Genomic DNA, 17,034 nt, shown 5'->3' on the forward strand with positions numbered 1-17,034 from the left:
TAAGAGAAATACAAATTAAAATGTCTCTGACATACTAATTTTCACTTACAATACTGGCAGCAGTCTCAGTTCTTTTGGATATACACCTAGAAGTGGGACACCTGGATAATATGTTAGTTATATTTTTCATTTTTCTAGTAACCTCCATACTGGATTTTATAGCCATTGCACCATTTTACATTTCACCAACTGTGTGTAAGTGTTCCAATTTTTCCACATCCTTAACAACACTTACCTTTTTCTTTTAAAGAAGCCATCCTAATGGGTGTGAAGTGATCTTTCATTGTAGTTTTAACTTGCATTTTCCTGCGGATTACTGATGTTGAACATCTTTTCACTTGCCTATGATAGAATAGCTAAGATACAGAAACAACCTAAATGTCAACTGACAGATAGATGAATAAAAATGTGGCGTATACACACAGTGATATATTACTTAGCCTTTAAAAAGGATAGAGGTACCTGTGTGTCTCAGTCTGTTAAGCATCAGCTTTTGGTTTGGGCTCAGGTCATGATCTCCAGGTGGGGAGATGGAGCCCTGCATCGGCTTCCCACTCAGTGGGGAGTCTTCTTCCCCTCTCCCTTTCTTTCTGCACCTCCCCCCAGTTGCTCTCTCTCTCTGAAATAAAGTAATAAATCTTTAAAAAAGAAAAAAGGATATCTTGCCCTATTCAACAACATGAAAGAACCTGAAAGGTATTCGCTAAGTGAAATCAGCCAGTCACAGAAGGGCTAATACTGTATGATTCCACATATGAAGTATCTAGCGTAGTCAAACTCAATGAAGCAGAGTAGAATGAAGGGTAGTTGGCGGGAACTAGGAGGAGGAGAAGTTACAGAGCTGTTATTCAATGGGTGTAAAGTTTCAGACATACAAGATCAATACATTCTAGAGATCTACTATACAATATTGTGCCTGTAGTTAATAATACTTGTTGTGCACTTAAAAATTTGTTAAGAAGGTAGGGCTCATTTTAAATATTCTTACCACAGTAAAAAAAAAGATTGGCAAAGATCAAAAAGTTTGATTGTATAGTGTGTAGGCAAAAATGTAGAGAAACACACTCAGACATACTGAGAAATGTTATGTGGATGTAGTCTCTTTGGAGGACAATTTGATATGGTTTATCAAAATTTCAAATTTTAGTTACAGATGGTCTCGCTCATTTATGAAATTAATGCATGGGCAAGGCTATTTATTTCAGCATAGTGTGAGATAGTATAATAATAGAAAAAATCTAGATGCCCAGCCACAAGTGAATGGTTAATAGAGTTATTGTATTACTTTTATTTTAAAAAAATATAAAATTTTCAGAATTTTATGACTATGTAAATATTGGTATTTGTAGAGCCATATGGTATGCTTTTTTCCTATTGAATAGTTTTGTTTTTGTTTGTTTTGTTCTGTTCTGGGGCATTTCTAATTATCTCTTGCCCTGTAATTATCCTCCATATTTTTCAAATTCTCTCACTAAGTCTTTCTTTTGGGGGAGTCCTGTTCATTCTTGGCTACTAGCTTTCCAGATAAGCTACAAAATTCTCTTTCTTTTTTTATTTATTTTTTTTTCAGTGTTCCAAGATTCATTGTTTATGCACCACACCCAGTACTCCGTGCAATATGTGCCCTCCTTAATACCCACCACCAGCCTCACTAACCTCCCAACCCCCTTCCCTCCAAAACCCTCAGTTTGTTTTCTGTGACTCCTTTTATTTTTTTTTTTCTTGGTTAATTCCAAATTCTCTTCTTTTCCTCGTCATCTCCTTTCTTGGTTTCACTCTTTCATTTATGTGAATACATTTCAAGCAAATTATTAGAAGAATGTAAAAAGAAGATATGGTCTATATATACTATGGAATATTATGCCTTCATCAAAAAAGATGAATACCCAACTTTTGTATCAACATGGACTGGACTAGAAGAGATTATGCTGAGTGAAATAAGTCAAGCAGAGAGAGTCAATTATCGTATGGCTTTGCTTACTTGTGGAGTATAAGGAATAACATGGAGGTCATGGGGAGTTGAAGAGGAGGAGAGAGTTGGGGGAAACTGGAGGGAGAGACAAACCATGAGAGACCGTGGACTCTGAGAAACAAACTGAGGGTTTTGGAGGGGAGGAGGGTGGGGGGTTGGTTGACCCTGGTGGTGGGAATTATGGAGGCCATGTATTGCATGGAGCACTGGGTGTGGTGCATGAACAATGAATTCTGGAACACTAAAAAGAAATTTTTAAAAAATTTTAAAAATTAAAAATAAAAGGGAGGTAAATTTTCTAAGATTTTACATGTCTGAAAGTGTTTTTATTCTACTTATATACTTGATTGCTAGTTTGTCTCAGTACTTTTAGGTTAGAAATTATTTCCATCAGAATTATAAAGGTTTTGCTCATTGTCTGATAAGAAATAGAATGCCTTATGACTTCTTTTTCTTCCTGGTTTCCTAAGAAGAGGGAAAGCAAAAATACTGGTGTTGAATTCACCATTCTTCTCCTGAAACTGTTCATTCAAGGAAACAGTAAGGAAGGAAATGTTTTCAATTCCCTTTCTGGTTGGATAGAAACAGCCTTTATCTGCTCCTTCCTCTGTGTAGTTCATGTTCAACTTTGTGATCTATGAGAATATCTCTTCATATGTGGTGATGAGATGCTTGATATTTAGAAATACTCTTCTATTCCTGAGCCTAGCTTCCAGACTGCTGTCTTATGTGAACCCTTATATGTCAAAAGTTGAACATTGACTCTTTCATTGTCTTTACACTTATGCTATTATGATATTAATCCTCCTGAGGGAAACGGATGCTCCTGGCAGAAAGGAGGAAGGCCAGTGGAAAGAAGTTAAAAAGAGGAGTCTTCAGAGCACCTCAGTGGACTTTTGATTTTGGCTGAGATCATGATCTCAGGGTTGTGAGATCGAGCCCCAAGTTGGGCTCCACACATAGTGTGTGGTGTCTCTTTGAGATTCTCTCCATCTCCCTCTGCCCCTCCCCCCTGCTTGTGTGTGCACACTCTCTCCCAATAAATAAGTAAATAAATAAAATCTTAAAAGAGAGAAGTCTTCAATAGATGTTTTCAATATATTTTAAAAATTTCTTTATTATAGTGCGGACCATTTTCCCCTATTAAAAGTTTGGTTTTTACCAACTTACTCAATGAATTGCCACTTGCTTTTTGTGATATTGTTTTAACCACCTTCACAGTTATCTGCATTAATTCCTAGGTCTTTCATGTGCGGTGTGAATATCTCTGCACTGATTTATGTTTCAACCCCAAAATTACTAGATTATTTCCTTCAGTCTTGTCATTTATGTCACATGGCCCAAATGCAAAAGTTATTCATCGTATTATATTTGGAATTACATTTGTATCATACTGTCCATTCTCAGAAGTTACCAGAAGACATTTTAAAACAACCCATGTGAAAAAAATAAAATAAAATAAGACAACCCATGTGTAGATTGTTCCCCTTTTTGCAGTGGAGCCATGTCTCCATGTGGTTAGTAAGCTATGGCAAAGCCAGTCCAAAAGTAGACCATTGTTTTGATCAGACTCATCATTAAAACTGAATCAGTCATATTCACCCTCACATAAATCATTAAGACAGATGATACAAATGGATTTGATAGACCACTGGTCTACCAATTTTTTACTTGTCAACATGGCCTTGAGTTAACTGAAATCAAACTATTTCATTATTGGGTTATGGCCAAAATAAAGAAAATTTACATAAAGTTTTTCATAGTCAAGAAAACTAAAAATATAAAATTAACAAAATATGAAAATATTACCAAATATGAAACTACATTATTTTAAATGATATAAGCATTTTAAATAACTTGATTGGTTCTGTTTCTTATTAATTAATGGTTTGTATAGATACATTAATCTCTTCAATTCATGTTGTTTTTATCAAAGAGTAAGTACGTAATCCTCATCAATATGAGATAAATTTAATGCAACTTACATTTCTTTCTCTAATGAAGGGCAACTCTTCCAAACAGAAGTAGAGCATCTATTTTGCAGTTTTACCACATAAGAATTAAAAATAACAGATTATTTTGGTATGAAGTGGGATTTGTGGATGAAGAATATAATTTTTTTTAAGATTTTATTTATTTGACAGAGAACACAAGTAGGCAGAGAGGCAGGCAGAGAGAGAGAGGAAGGGAAGCAGGCTCCCTGCTGAGCAGAGAGCCTGATGTGGGGCTCGATCCCAGAACCCTGGCATCATGACCTGAGCCTAAGGCAGAGGCTTTAACCCACTGAGCCACCTAGGCGCCCCGAATATAAATTTTTTAATTGGAATTTTGGTAGCTATGACAATTAATTTTCTCACTATAGCAGATGTACCAAGAGAAGTGTAAAGGAATCAGAATCTATCAGTCTTTCAGCCATTCAATGCTTACTATATACAATTCACTGTGCTAGATAATATTCAAAATGAAAGGGAAACGAGGCTATATACAAGTTACAAAGTAGACTATCTCCTAATAGGGACAAAAATTCTTGGTGGAAGAAAGTTTGTGGGAAGTACAGATGTCCTTCAGCATTCCAGATTCACAGACTGTATGTTATACTATTTAATTTAATTTTTAGTATTAATGGCTGAATCAATAGTGACTAAAAACCTGCTGTTTCAGGATCAATGTATAAAAAGAGATGTGATTTCTGAGTTCAGAAAACAGAAAAAGATTATTGCTAAATTTATCTTTGTAACCACATGGAATAATCATAATTCATTATGTCTCATGTCCAAATAGCTGGCAGGACTTTCAAATGAAACTGGTAAATTTTGAAAGCACTACAGATGACCTCAATTTTTTAAATTGTTGAAGATAGGATAAAATTGTCCATCCAACTATGGAACCTGTTTACTGTAACTGATAATGATTGAAACATTCCTGTCTACACAAATATTTCATACATTTTCTTTCTAGTGATGGCTCTCATTCTTCTCTTGTCAGTGTTACTGGAAAGGTTTCTCAGGGTTTTTTTTTTTCTTTTTAAGTGTATGAAAGAGATTCTATTGTGTTTTTATTCCAAAGACATCTATTTCCTAGTGTGTACTGATAACTGCTTATGATGAAATGTTAGGCTTTTTATATATAACATAGAATTGTTTTTCTGAATACTTTCACACCCTAAGGGAAATTCTTGTGTCATGATAATTCTATGAAATGACACAAAACCGGTCACTCCTTTAACTTATTAACATAAACATTCTTGAATTTCACTTCTCAGAAGGACTTCCCATGACTGGGCAGTATGTCTGTTACATTTTTACTAATTCACTTTTTTGTTGTTGTTGTTCTGATGTCTCTAACGTATCACATTTGTTCTCATTGTTCTTATATTAAAGGCATGAAATTTTCTATAAAAACAAATAAACTCTGTTTTGCATTTTAATTTTGTGCACTCTATTTGAAAGACAGAAAATGCCCTAGTGGTATTTTAAGAATCTATGTAGATTCTGCTTATTCTTACGTTTCAAGTCTATGAAGTATATTCTAAAGCAATAATCATAACAATTAAAATACACTTACATAATATTTTTGTTGAAGTAAGTTTTAGGTATCATATATTCTGCAACATCCCTAGCAAGGAAAAGCAAATAATACTTCAAAATGAAACTTCCCTTTTTTTTTTTTACTTCAGCTTCTTTCTTTGATTAAGAAGTTATGAATATATCTTGCTTCTTTTCACAAATGAAAATGTGTTTAAATGCAATTAATCTACCCTATTAACTCTACAAAACATCTGCTGTGTTTGTTAAACACTTCAAAATTCTGTTCTGAACCAGTTAATTCTAAGTAATTTCTCAGTTAAATATTTACATGAGTTTCTATAATGATAAGCTCTAGCCTGTCTTAAGTAATCAGCAGATTGTCCAGAGAGAGCTGTGTGTAATGTAACACACTGTAATAGCTGTCCACTGGAACTTAAAGTGGTTTAGCTGCCTTAGACTATTTTTTACATTGTTTTATCCTAGGCAAAAGAGGTAACAGCCTTATGAGTTCCTTTCCCTGTCAACATTTTTGATATCCAGAATCCCACTTTAAAAAAAAGAGAAAAGAAACCTGACTTTAAAAAATGAAAAAAAAGAGAGAGAAAAGAATGAATGCCTTATAGACAAATGCAGATGTTTACATCATGAATCTCGGAAATACATTCTTAATACTTCTCTTTGAGAAAAGCAATAAATCTTCACGTTTGTGAAATTTTTGGAAAAATCCAGTTTACAGTTATTTTCATAGCCAACTAAATACATGAAAAAAGTAGAGAAAATAAATTGACATTATTCCTCCACAAATGAAATCAAAGGAGAAAATAACACACAGATTATATGTAAGATACAATTCCCTAACTTGAAAAATGGTATACGTCTATAAAACATCAAATAGTAGTCAAAAATTTAAATAAGTTTCATAATACAGATGATATCATAGGTGGTCAATAATTCTTCCATGAACTGTAAGTCAATTTTACTCTTAGATATCAAGTAATTGAATGATTACTTTAAATGAGAAGTACAGACAAGACAGAAAGTTCTCCAATGTGATATTTAAGTTCAAGTTTTGAAAATAAGTATGATTAGATGTTGACCAGAAATCTGTTTCCTACCACCACCAGCCAGTATTTTTCCACCCCAGTGTTTCTTTCTTTATGATCCAGTTTACTAAGTATCTATTGAGGCTCTTCTGTAAGTATGTCAGAGGATAGAAAAAAAATGATGATCTGTCCTCTAGGACTCCAATTCAACTAAGAGGATAAGTAAGGTACACACATAATGATATGAAAGCCAAAGTAAGGAGGAATTGTGCAAAGGGTGTGAGACAAATGCTGAGCTCTACCCAAGTTTAGGTAGGCTGGAGCTTAGGTCTATGTATAATTTTCAATAGTAAGTGATCAGCAAATTCACTATTTGACTTTACTAGGTGGAAGGAGTAGTAAGCCGAATAACTGTAAATAATGAATCATTCCCAAATTTCGATTTCTTATTTTGGGAAAAAATATTATCCTATGTTTTCCTAATGATGATGTTGATACTGTTTTTCTCTGTAAATATCAACTAAAATTCAATAAAGATAGCTCAAAAATACTCTGAACATTAATGTAATATGGCTAGGATTAAAATTGGTCATGGATAATTGAAATAGTGAATAATCCATTTGAGATTAAAAATAATTTCCTAACATTTCATTAAAAATCTCCCTGGGTTCTAGATTTAGCAAATGTAAGGTGGGGTGGGACATGGGATACAGAATCATGAATATTTAGGAGGTATATTAGTGGGTTTATGTGTGTGAGTATACCATTTGGACGTTGCACACAGAAGGTTCTCATAAATATTTTTGAATCCATTGAATCCATTCCAAATCAAGTTTAATATTTTTGCATTTTTGTCAGCTTTTGTATATAATTTGTCCAACTAAGTGAGTGCAATTTTGATTATATGTGGCACGGAATTAATTGTACTCCCTTCATGAATATTTGGTATGTGTATGTTTTAGTAGCTCATGTTTAAAAACACTGAAAGAGCTGTCAACGTTTGGATGGATATCAAAAATGTTATATATAAGTTCGACTATTCATGAAATGATAATAGTTTCCTAGGGGTAAAAGGAAGGAGTTTAATCTAGAGCCAAGATTGTGTCAGTCTTTTGAAAAATGACACAACTCCCTATAATTATATTATAATTAATACTTGGTATATTTAGATTTTAAAAGTTGTTTTTCTTATGCACATTATAAATGTACCACCCTAAAGTTGACCTAATTAGCCAACTTTCCTTGGTTATATATCATTTGGCAGGTGTTTTTGGTAAAAAAAAATCAAACAGAACTGACCACTTTTTTCATTCCTTGTTTTTTATTCCTGCCTAAATCAATAAAACATAGGATTTATGTACCCCTATAATTAAAATGTTCCAAGAACAGGGCACCTGGGTGGCTTAGTTAGTCTAGCATCTGCTTTCAGCTCAGGTCATGATTCCAGGGTCCTGGGATTGAGTCCCACATTGGGCTTCCTGCTCATTGGGGCGTCTGTTTCTCTCTCTGGTCCTCCCCCAACTAGTGAGTGCTCTCTCTCTCTGACAAATAAATAAATAAAATATTTAAAAATAAATAAATAAAAAATATATTGTTCCAAGAACAGATTTTTAAAAATGAAAGTAGTAAATACCTATATTTTACTAAGGTTTTATAGGGAAGGAATGAGAAAGACTGGATAAAACACTGAGGATTTGTGATTCATGCAGAATTTTTTGAATTAATGCTTTTTGAAAATGAGTTACAGTGATTTTTATTAAATACTGACAACATTAATCAAGTGAAAGCTATCTGAATGAAAAATTACATGTTACATGTTTATAACTTTTTTCTATTTAAAATAAAATTAGATGGTAAAATTATGCACATGACATTTATTAAAAGTTTCTTCTATAAAAAATGTATATATACATAATAAATAATTATAGGTCACCACAAACACATCTGATATTTTAGTTTAAAGGTAACCACACTTTTAAAGAAAAAGGTCAGAATGTACAAATGTATCCTAAGTTTTTAAAAATTAGATAAGAAAAGAATGCTTCTTCTGAATGGAGGTAAATTTAGATTTGTTTGAATATTTATTACTATTTTTCTCATTTATTCCAAACCATTTAAGCATTTAATATATGATAGGTTAATCACAAATATTTGCAAAACTCTTTGAAAATTATTGTCTTTACCCAAAAACTTACTAAAGTGAATTGATTTTCCAGTATGAATTTTTTCACTCAGATTCTTGGGCCCATAATGTGAATGAGATTAATATAATAATAATATAATAATATAATAACATAATAATAAGACAGATTCTACCTGTTGTCCTTTAAACCTGTACAATGATTTAAATGAGGTCAAGTACAAGGCACTTTAAGACCGATAAACTTCAGGGCACCTGGGTGGCTCAGTGTGTTAAAGCCTCTGCCTTCAGCTCGGGTCATGATCCCAGGGTCCTGGGATTGAGCCCTGCATCAGGCTCTGTGCTCAGCGGGGAGCCTGCTTACCTTCCTCTCTCTCTCTGCCTGCCTCTCTGCCTACTTGTGATCTCTGTCTATCAAATAAATAAATAAAATCTTAAAAAAAAAAAACTGATAAACTTCATCCCTTCCTGTGGAAAGTCAGGGAAGGTGAGGCTGGGTTTTCTTTTTTTTTTTTTTTTTAATTTTTAAATTTAATTTTATTTAAAATTTATTTAGTTTTATATAATAAATTTAAGTTATTTAAATTCAAGTTAGTTAACATATAGTGTATTATTAGTTTCAGGGGTAAAATGTAGTGATTCGTCAGTTGCATATAATACCCAGTACTCATTATGTAACATGCCCTCCTTAATGCCCATCACCCAGTTACCCCATTCCCTACCCACCCACCTCCAGCAACCCTCACATTGTTCTTTACAGTTAAGAATCTCTTAATGGGAGCACCTGGGTGGCTCAGTGGGTTAAAGCCTCTGCCTTCAGCTCAGGTCATGATCCCAGAGTTCTGGGATCAAGGCCCACATAGGGCTCTCTGCTCGGCAGGGAACCTGCTTCCTCCTCTCTCTCTGCCTGCCTCTCCGCCTACTTAAGATCTGTGTCTGTGTATCTACTTAAGATCTGTGTCTGTCAAATAAATAAATAAAATCTTAAAAAAAAAAAATCTTTTAATGGTTTGCCTCCCTCTCTGTTTTTATCTAATTTTATCTTCCCTTCCCTTCCCATATGTTTATTTTTTCTTTAAATTCCACATATGAGTGAAATCATATGGTATTTGTCTTTCTTGGACTGATTTCACTTGGCATAATATACTCTAGTTCCATCCACATTGTTGCAAATGGCAAGATTTCATTCTTTTTGATGACTGAGTAATATTCCTGTGTGTGTGTGTGTGTGTGTGTGTGTGTGTGTGTGTGTGTGTGTATTTATATACATACCACATCTTTACCCACTCATCGGTCAATGGACAACTGGGCTCTTTCCGTATTTTGGCCATTGTGGACATTGCTGCTATAAACATTGGGGGTGCAGGTGCCCCTTTAAATCACTATGTTTGTATTTTCTTTATAAATACCTACTGGTGCAATTTCTGGGTCATAAAGTAGCTCTGTTTTTAATTTTTTGAGGACCCTCCATACTGTTTTCCATAGCACCTACACCAGTTTGCATTCCCACCAATAGTGTAAGATGGTTCCTCTCTCTCTGCATCCTTGCCAACGTCTGTTGTTTCCTAAGTTGTTCATTTTAGCCATTCTGACTGGCATGAGGTGGTATCTCATTGTGCTTTGGATTTGTATTTCCCTGATGACAAGTGATTTTTAACATTTTCTCACACATCTGTCATTTGTATTTCTTCTTTAGAGAAATGTCCATTCCTGTCATATGCCCATTTCTTGACTGGATTTTTTGGTTTTTGGTTGTTGAGTTTGATAAGTTCTTTATAGATTTTGGGTAGCAGCATTTTGTCTGATAGGTCATTTGCAAATATCTTCTTCCATTCTGTAGCTTACTTTTTAGTTTTGTTGATTGTTTCCTTTGCTGTGCAGAAGCTTTTTATCTTGATGAAGTCCTGATAGTTCATTTTTGCTTTTGTTTCCTTTGCCTCTGAAGACGTGTCTGGTAACAAGTTGCTGTGGCCAAGACCAAAGAGGTTGCTGCCTGTGTTCTTCTGTAGGATTTTGATGTATTCTTATCTCACATTGAGGTCTTCCATCCATTTTGAATTTATTTTTGTGTCTGGTATAAGGGGTCCAGTTTCATTCTTCTGCATGTGACTGTCCAATTTTCCCAACACTGTTTGTTGAAGAGACTCTCTTTTTTCCAGTGGATAATCTTTCCTGCTTTGTCGAAGATTAGTTGACCATAGAGTTGAGGGTCCATTTCTGGGTTCTCTGTTCTGTTCCATTGACCAGTGTCTGGTTTTTTTGTTTTGTTTTTGTTTTTGTTTTTGTTTTTTTGCTAGTACCATACTGTCTTGATTATTACAGCTTTGTCCAGAATTGTGATCAGGCTGGGTTTTCTTAAGATCAGTTTGGCATGATGTGGAAAATAGGGGGGTTGGTGTCTGGTTCAAGTAGCAAGCAAAAAGTAATGATTGGAGCCTTAGGAATGAAAAGAAATAGATGGTTCCAAATATACTTTGGAGATGTACCAACCAAACTAGGTAACTGGATGTGAAAGAGAGATTTGAGAAAGGAAGGTATAGGGGATGAGTTCTAGATTTCTGGCATGAGCACTAACGGGATCTTGTGTGAATTGACTGAGTTGGAGAATGCTGGAAGAGAATTCAGTTTGGGAGGACAGGGTCCTAAGTTCAGTGTTTAATGTGCTAAGTTTCAGATGCCCTAGAGGAGTAAGTATGTCAAGCAGGTGGTTGGGTACCTACATTGGAAATCTTAGAATCACTGGCCTAGAATATTCAAAGTCCACAGTATATTAGATCATGGCAAGAGAATGAGGACTGAGAAGAAAATGAGCCTAAACACCCAAGTTTAAAATGTTGAATGAGGAAGGAGAAAGCATCAGGAGAACTAAGAAGAAACTTTCAGAGAGACAATAACTACTGACAATTTTTTTAAAAAATATACTATCATTTTGAGTTTCATTTTGAGTAAGAATTCCTGTATAAAAGTAACTGTGACAATCAGGAGACTTGACTTACAGATTAATAGCACCTGGAATTTCCTGGGCCTTTTTTATAATCTGAAAAAAAAAAAAATGCTTATTTTTTTCCTGCCTCTTGGTAATGTTGCTGTGAGAAAGTATTAAATAATGTCTATGATATTAAAAAATCATTAAAAAAAATTAAATGTTATGAAAAGACATATATTGAAGCCAACATCATAATCATATGTTTTCTTACTGGATTTTTAGAAGAGCTACTCTCAACCAAAAATGTGGCTGTATTTGTAGAGTTCATATACAGAAAGAACCTTCTTTTTTTTTTTTCCTGTTTGCAAATATTGTTACTACTTATTTATAGTAGTTTGGTAAAACATAGTTCTGACCATAGGAGAGTCAGAGAGGAAGGAAGTCTGGAGTCTGGAAGTGAACACTGGCCTCACACCTGGTTTAGAATCACTTTTTTTTTACCTTTTCTGGAGTTAGCTCCAAAGACAAACCAGTCACAGAAGGACAATTTATAATTATCAATATGTTATAGAGATTAACTTTGAAAGAGCTCAGATCACTTTAAAAGTTTTGTTTAATCAATAAAGTAGGTATTACTTTTCACAACATTCTTCATGAGGCAGGTGTACTTGAAACAGTCTATTAACAAGTGTCCTTTCCACCCCCTCCAGGGTTCCGTGGGGATACAAGGCCCACAGGGTCCACCTGGAAAAGAAGGTCAAAGGGTAAGTAAACTTGGAACAACTGGCAGGCATTACTATCTAAGGGCTTACTTATTTCTGAACATTAATGAAAATAAACCCAAAATACACAAGCAGATGGGCATGAGGAGAGGGTTAATGATCCAAAGCCTGAAATTTGAGTTGAGATTTTGACAGAGCTTTTACAATCCAGAAATTTCTCTATGTACTTTCAAGATTGGCAGCACAAATGTAGAGATGCAGTTTAGGCGAAATGAATTAACCGTAATTTGATCTAGGGCACATTGGTCTTATTTTGGGCTTTTGAGTTAAGCTGATCTTTGCAGAGTTAAGTTGATGAGTATCTTTGTGGAGTTCCTGCCTGTACATGAATTCTGTAAAGATTGTGGATATTAACTACAGTCTTCAGTTGAATTAAATTATTGACATTAGTGATGCTTTGTAATGCTTCTTTCACTGCAGTTTGCTGCCTTTGAGATAAAATATGTAGTAAGTGAATAAATTGTAGTTGCAATAGTTAGTCTTAGCTTTCCCCAGGAAAGGGAACCCCTGCAGTGATAATGGGTAAGCTTCACTTCAACAGCAGTGGGTCACTCCATTCTTATGGCTTATTGTTATTACTATTTTCAAATCATTTTAATGTCTTGAAACACTTTATGTGCTTGCTCATATGGTTATTGTTATTAACTTTTGTAACCTGATAGATGAGGATTGTATGATTCAGGGTTTAGGTGATTTGCCTAAAGTCAAAGAGCTAATAAAAAGAAGAGCCAGAACTTGAATATGGGGCTTCTGATTCTAAATCCCATGTTCTCTTTTACTGTCCTACGATATTAACCCCAAATCTCTTTTTTAGTCATTTTTGTTTATTATTCCCAGTTTTGTCCTCTGGCAAATAAGTCTTTTACCTCAAATATATCAAAATCCTTCAAGTATTTGGGAACCAGTGGTATATTTTACCAAAGTTTACCTTTTATCAGGTTAAAATCTCTTTTCTCTTAATTCTCTTCTATGGATTTCTGACCCCCGACATGCTAGAAAATACTCATGGACTTTCTGGTGGTATCAGGAATAGGACTGAACATGTGTGATGTTATTTAGGGCAGAGCAAAATGTGGCAAGTATACCCTTGTACTATAGAAAATATACTTCTATTGGAGCTTAAGATTGAGCTGATGTGCTTCTGTGTATTTTTTTTAAACTAACTTTTTCTACTACAGCAACTTTTTTCTTTTTTTTTTTAATTTTTTGGTAGTACAATTAAGATTTGATTTGGATAAAAAATCAAAATTAAAAACTAAATATTCTATGTTTACTTTTTATTACAGATGGCTAGTTTAGTGAACACAAAAGGGCTTAATAAGTTTTGATGGTTAAGAAAATAAAAGGAGGGCACCTGGATGGCTCAGTCGTTAAGCATCTGCTTCTGCTCAGATCATGATCCCAGAGTCCTGGGATGGAGCCCTACTGGGCAGGAAGCCTGCTTCTCCCTCTCCCACTCCCCCTGCTTGTGTTCCCTCTCTCGTTGTATCTCTCTCTGTCAAATAAATAAAAAATCTTAAAAAAAAAAAAAAAAAGAAAGGAAAGGAAAAGTTTGTGAACTGCTAAGATTTATGAGCCTCCTATCATGTGCTAAATGCTTCACATTATTATTTCATTTGTTTATTTCTCACAATAGCTCTGTGAGATACGTAATACTATCATCCTTATTCAGAAACAAGTTGTTTTTAAGCAATTTGGAGAGGACACATTGCCAATAAGTGGAACGATGCTGATACTTTAAAATTATTTATAAAGCAGTCCTATCTGAGTTCTATTCCCAATGCCTGTATGTACAACTGTAGTTATCCATTTGGCTCTCCAGCCCCTGTATTCAGGAGTTCATTAATCCACTTGATCAAAGTTTAAGTAGTGTCAGGGAAAAAAATAGAAAATTACTAATCTAGATTTAGGCTTTTGAGTCTTTTTTTTTTTTAAGATTTTATTTATTTATTTGACAGAGAAGAGAGAGAGGGAACACAAACAAGGGGAGTCAGGGAGGGAGAAGCAGGCTTCCCACTGAGCAGGAAGCCCTTTGGGGGGCTCATCCTAGGACCCTGGGATCATGACCTGAGCCAGCGACAGACAATTAACAACTGAGCCACCCAGGCGCCCCAAGGCTTTTGAGTCTGTCTTAAGCAATTAACTCACTGGGGGCAGAGGACCAGATGAAAAGACCTTGTGAAGTTACTTTCCAGGCTGCTTCTTCTGTTTTCTCCCAATGATAGCCAAGATATCTAATTGCATCTAGGACCATATTTCTGAATTAATTTTTATGTTCTGCATCCAGAGGACATTTTCCTTCTAATAACTCTCCTTTCCTGCAAACTGAGTGATAAACTATACCTCCTAGTTAATATCCAGAATGTATAAGTAACTCATGTAAAAAACTCAATAGCAAACCCCTAGTTACCCAGTTTAAAAATGGGCAAAAAACCTGAATAGACATTTCTCAAAAGAAGACCTACAAATGGCCAACAGGTACATGGAACGGTACTAAACATCACTAATCATCAGGGAATGCAGATCAAAGCCATGATGAGATGTTACCTCATACCTGTTAGAATCACTGTTGTCAAAAAGACAAAAGGTAACAAGCGTTGGTGAGGACAGGAGGAAAAGGGAACCCTGGTGCACTCTTAGTGGGAATGTAAATTGGTTCAGCCACTGTGGGAAAGAGTATGGAGCTTTCTCAAAAAATTACAATAGGACTACTTTATGACCCAGCAATTTCACTTATGGGTATATATCCAAAGGAAATGAAATGAGCATTTCAAGGAAATATCTGCATTCTCATGATACGCAAACAACTTAAATGTGTATTGACAGATGAATCAAAAAAGTAAATGTGATTACCACAAACACACACACAAATGCACACAATGAAGTATTATTCAGTCTTAAAAAAGAAGGAAATCCTGCCATTTGTGAGAACATGGATGAACATGGAGGACATTATGCTAAGTGAATGAAGCCAGACACAGAAAGACAAATACTGCATGTTCTCATTTATATGTCTACATCCAAAAATGTCAAATTCATAGAAACAGAGGGTAGAATGGGGTTACCAGGGACTGAGATGAGGAGGATGGGGAGATGTTGGTCAAAGTGTACAAAGACTTAGTTATTCAAGATAAATAAGTTCTGGAGATGTAATATACAACAATGAGATTATAATTAATATTGTATACTTGAAATTTACTAAAAGGGTAGATGTTAAGTGTTTTTTCACCATAAAAAAAAGAAGAGAGTAATTATGTATGAGGTGATGGATATACTAATTAGCTTGATCATGGTGAATAGTTAGTTCACAGGGTATATCAGATCATCAAGTTGTATACCTTAAATATATACAATTTCAGTCAACTGTATTCTCAAAATAGAAAAGCATAATAATAAAAAACAGATTTTTAGTTTCAATTCCCCAAAACTTATACTTTGTAGGTGGTTTGAGGTGGAAATTATAGAGCTAGGTGGGTGAGGCTAGATTGAGGGCATTATATCTGAATTAAACCTCCTAGGGCAGAGTTGTTTGTTTGTGTGTGTGGTAAGAATATTTGACATGAAATCTACCTCTTAACAAATTTCTTTAACAAATTTTTAAGTGCACAATGATATCACACTTTTGACTTGTATAACATGTGGTCAATTTGATGTTCTCTCTCTTTTATTTTAATAAAAACTTCTGCCAAGTCAGATGTTCATGAATCCTGTTGCACAGTTGCCTTTTTTGAATCACAGAGAAGGAACCAATCCTTGTCACTGTTAAATTTCATCTTCTGGATTTTAGTCCCTAATATCATTCTATTAGTTTGCTTTTCCACTAAAACAGCTCCCAGCTTTATGTCACCTTAAAATTTGATAAGCCTATCCTCTAAGTCTTTGTGTAAATCTTTAATAAATCCTGAACAGAATAGAAACTGACAATTTCACATAACACCAGCAAAGGCTGCCATCTTGATTACCACTGATGTTCTTGTGGCATGATAATTAAATCATGTACAAATACATTAAACTCTACCTCCTTCCCACCCACATTTCTTAATTTGGCTTGTAAGATAATTATGAGAGTCCTTGTCAGAGACTAGCTGAAATGAAAAAAATATTCAAATGAGGCTTTTTAAAAATAATAATGCTTCAAATTGAAATTGTACCCTCTCAAAGCTTGCATTTCAGAGGAAGGTGGGTTAAAGAATAAATTAAACTTATGTATTCTTCGTGATAATTATGGAGGAATGTATTCAAATTATAAAGTTCAACCACTACTTTATGCAAATTTACTCCATTTATAAATATGCATAGTCTCAATAATATTACTTTCATTTTATCCTCTATCAAGAGTTACAGTGTTGGAAACTAAAGACTGTAAAAGGATTTTATACTGTTAGTCATGGCTGGTCATTATTACTACCTCTTTTCACAAGTGCCGTATTTATTGAAGAAAGAAGATGGAACAGGTATTATTGACATTATCCACATTTACAAATTATTATTTCCAAATACAATCCATGATATATTCTGCTTTATAAGCTATCGAATAGGGAAGCAAATTAATTTAAGAAATGAGCATTCTTACATATTTGTAGTTAGGTCCATCTTATTGCCACCATTTCTTCTCTGCTCAAGAGTCAGGTAGCACTCAGCTCT

General features: G+C 34.5%; 1 protein-coding gene across 1 annotated transcript in view; it reads left to right on the top strand.

Annotated features, from left to right (window-relative positions):
- The window catches only part of COL19A1 (collagen type XIX alpha 1 chain), a gene marked incomplete at both ends in the record, with an annotated part of 315,931 nt that overhangs the window by 166,959 nt on the left and 131,938 nt on the right, over positions 1–17,034 (top strand). Inside the window, one exon of the mRNA XM_080806683.1 lies at positions 12,319–12,372. Within this exon, the coding sequence (XP_080662809.1) occupies positions 12,319–12,372 (54 nt within the window). The remainder of the gene's footprint in view (positions 1–12,318; positions 12,373–17,034) is intronic.

Source organism: Martes martes, assembly GCF_963455335.1.
Source record: "Martes martes genome assembly, chromosome: 6".
Lineage (NCBI taxonomy): Eukaryota > Metazoa > Chordata > Mammalia > Carnivora > Mustelidae > Martes > Martes martes.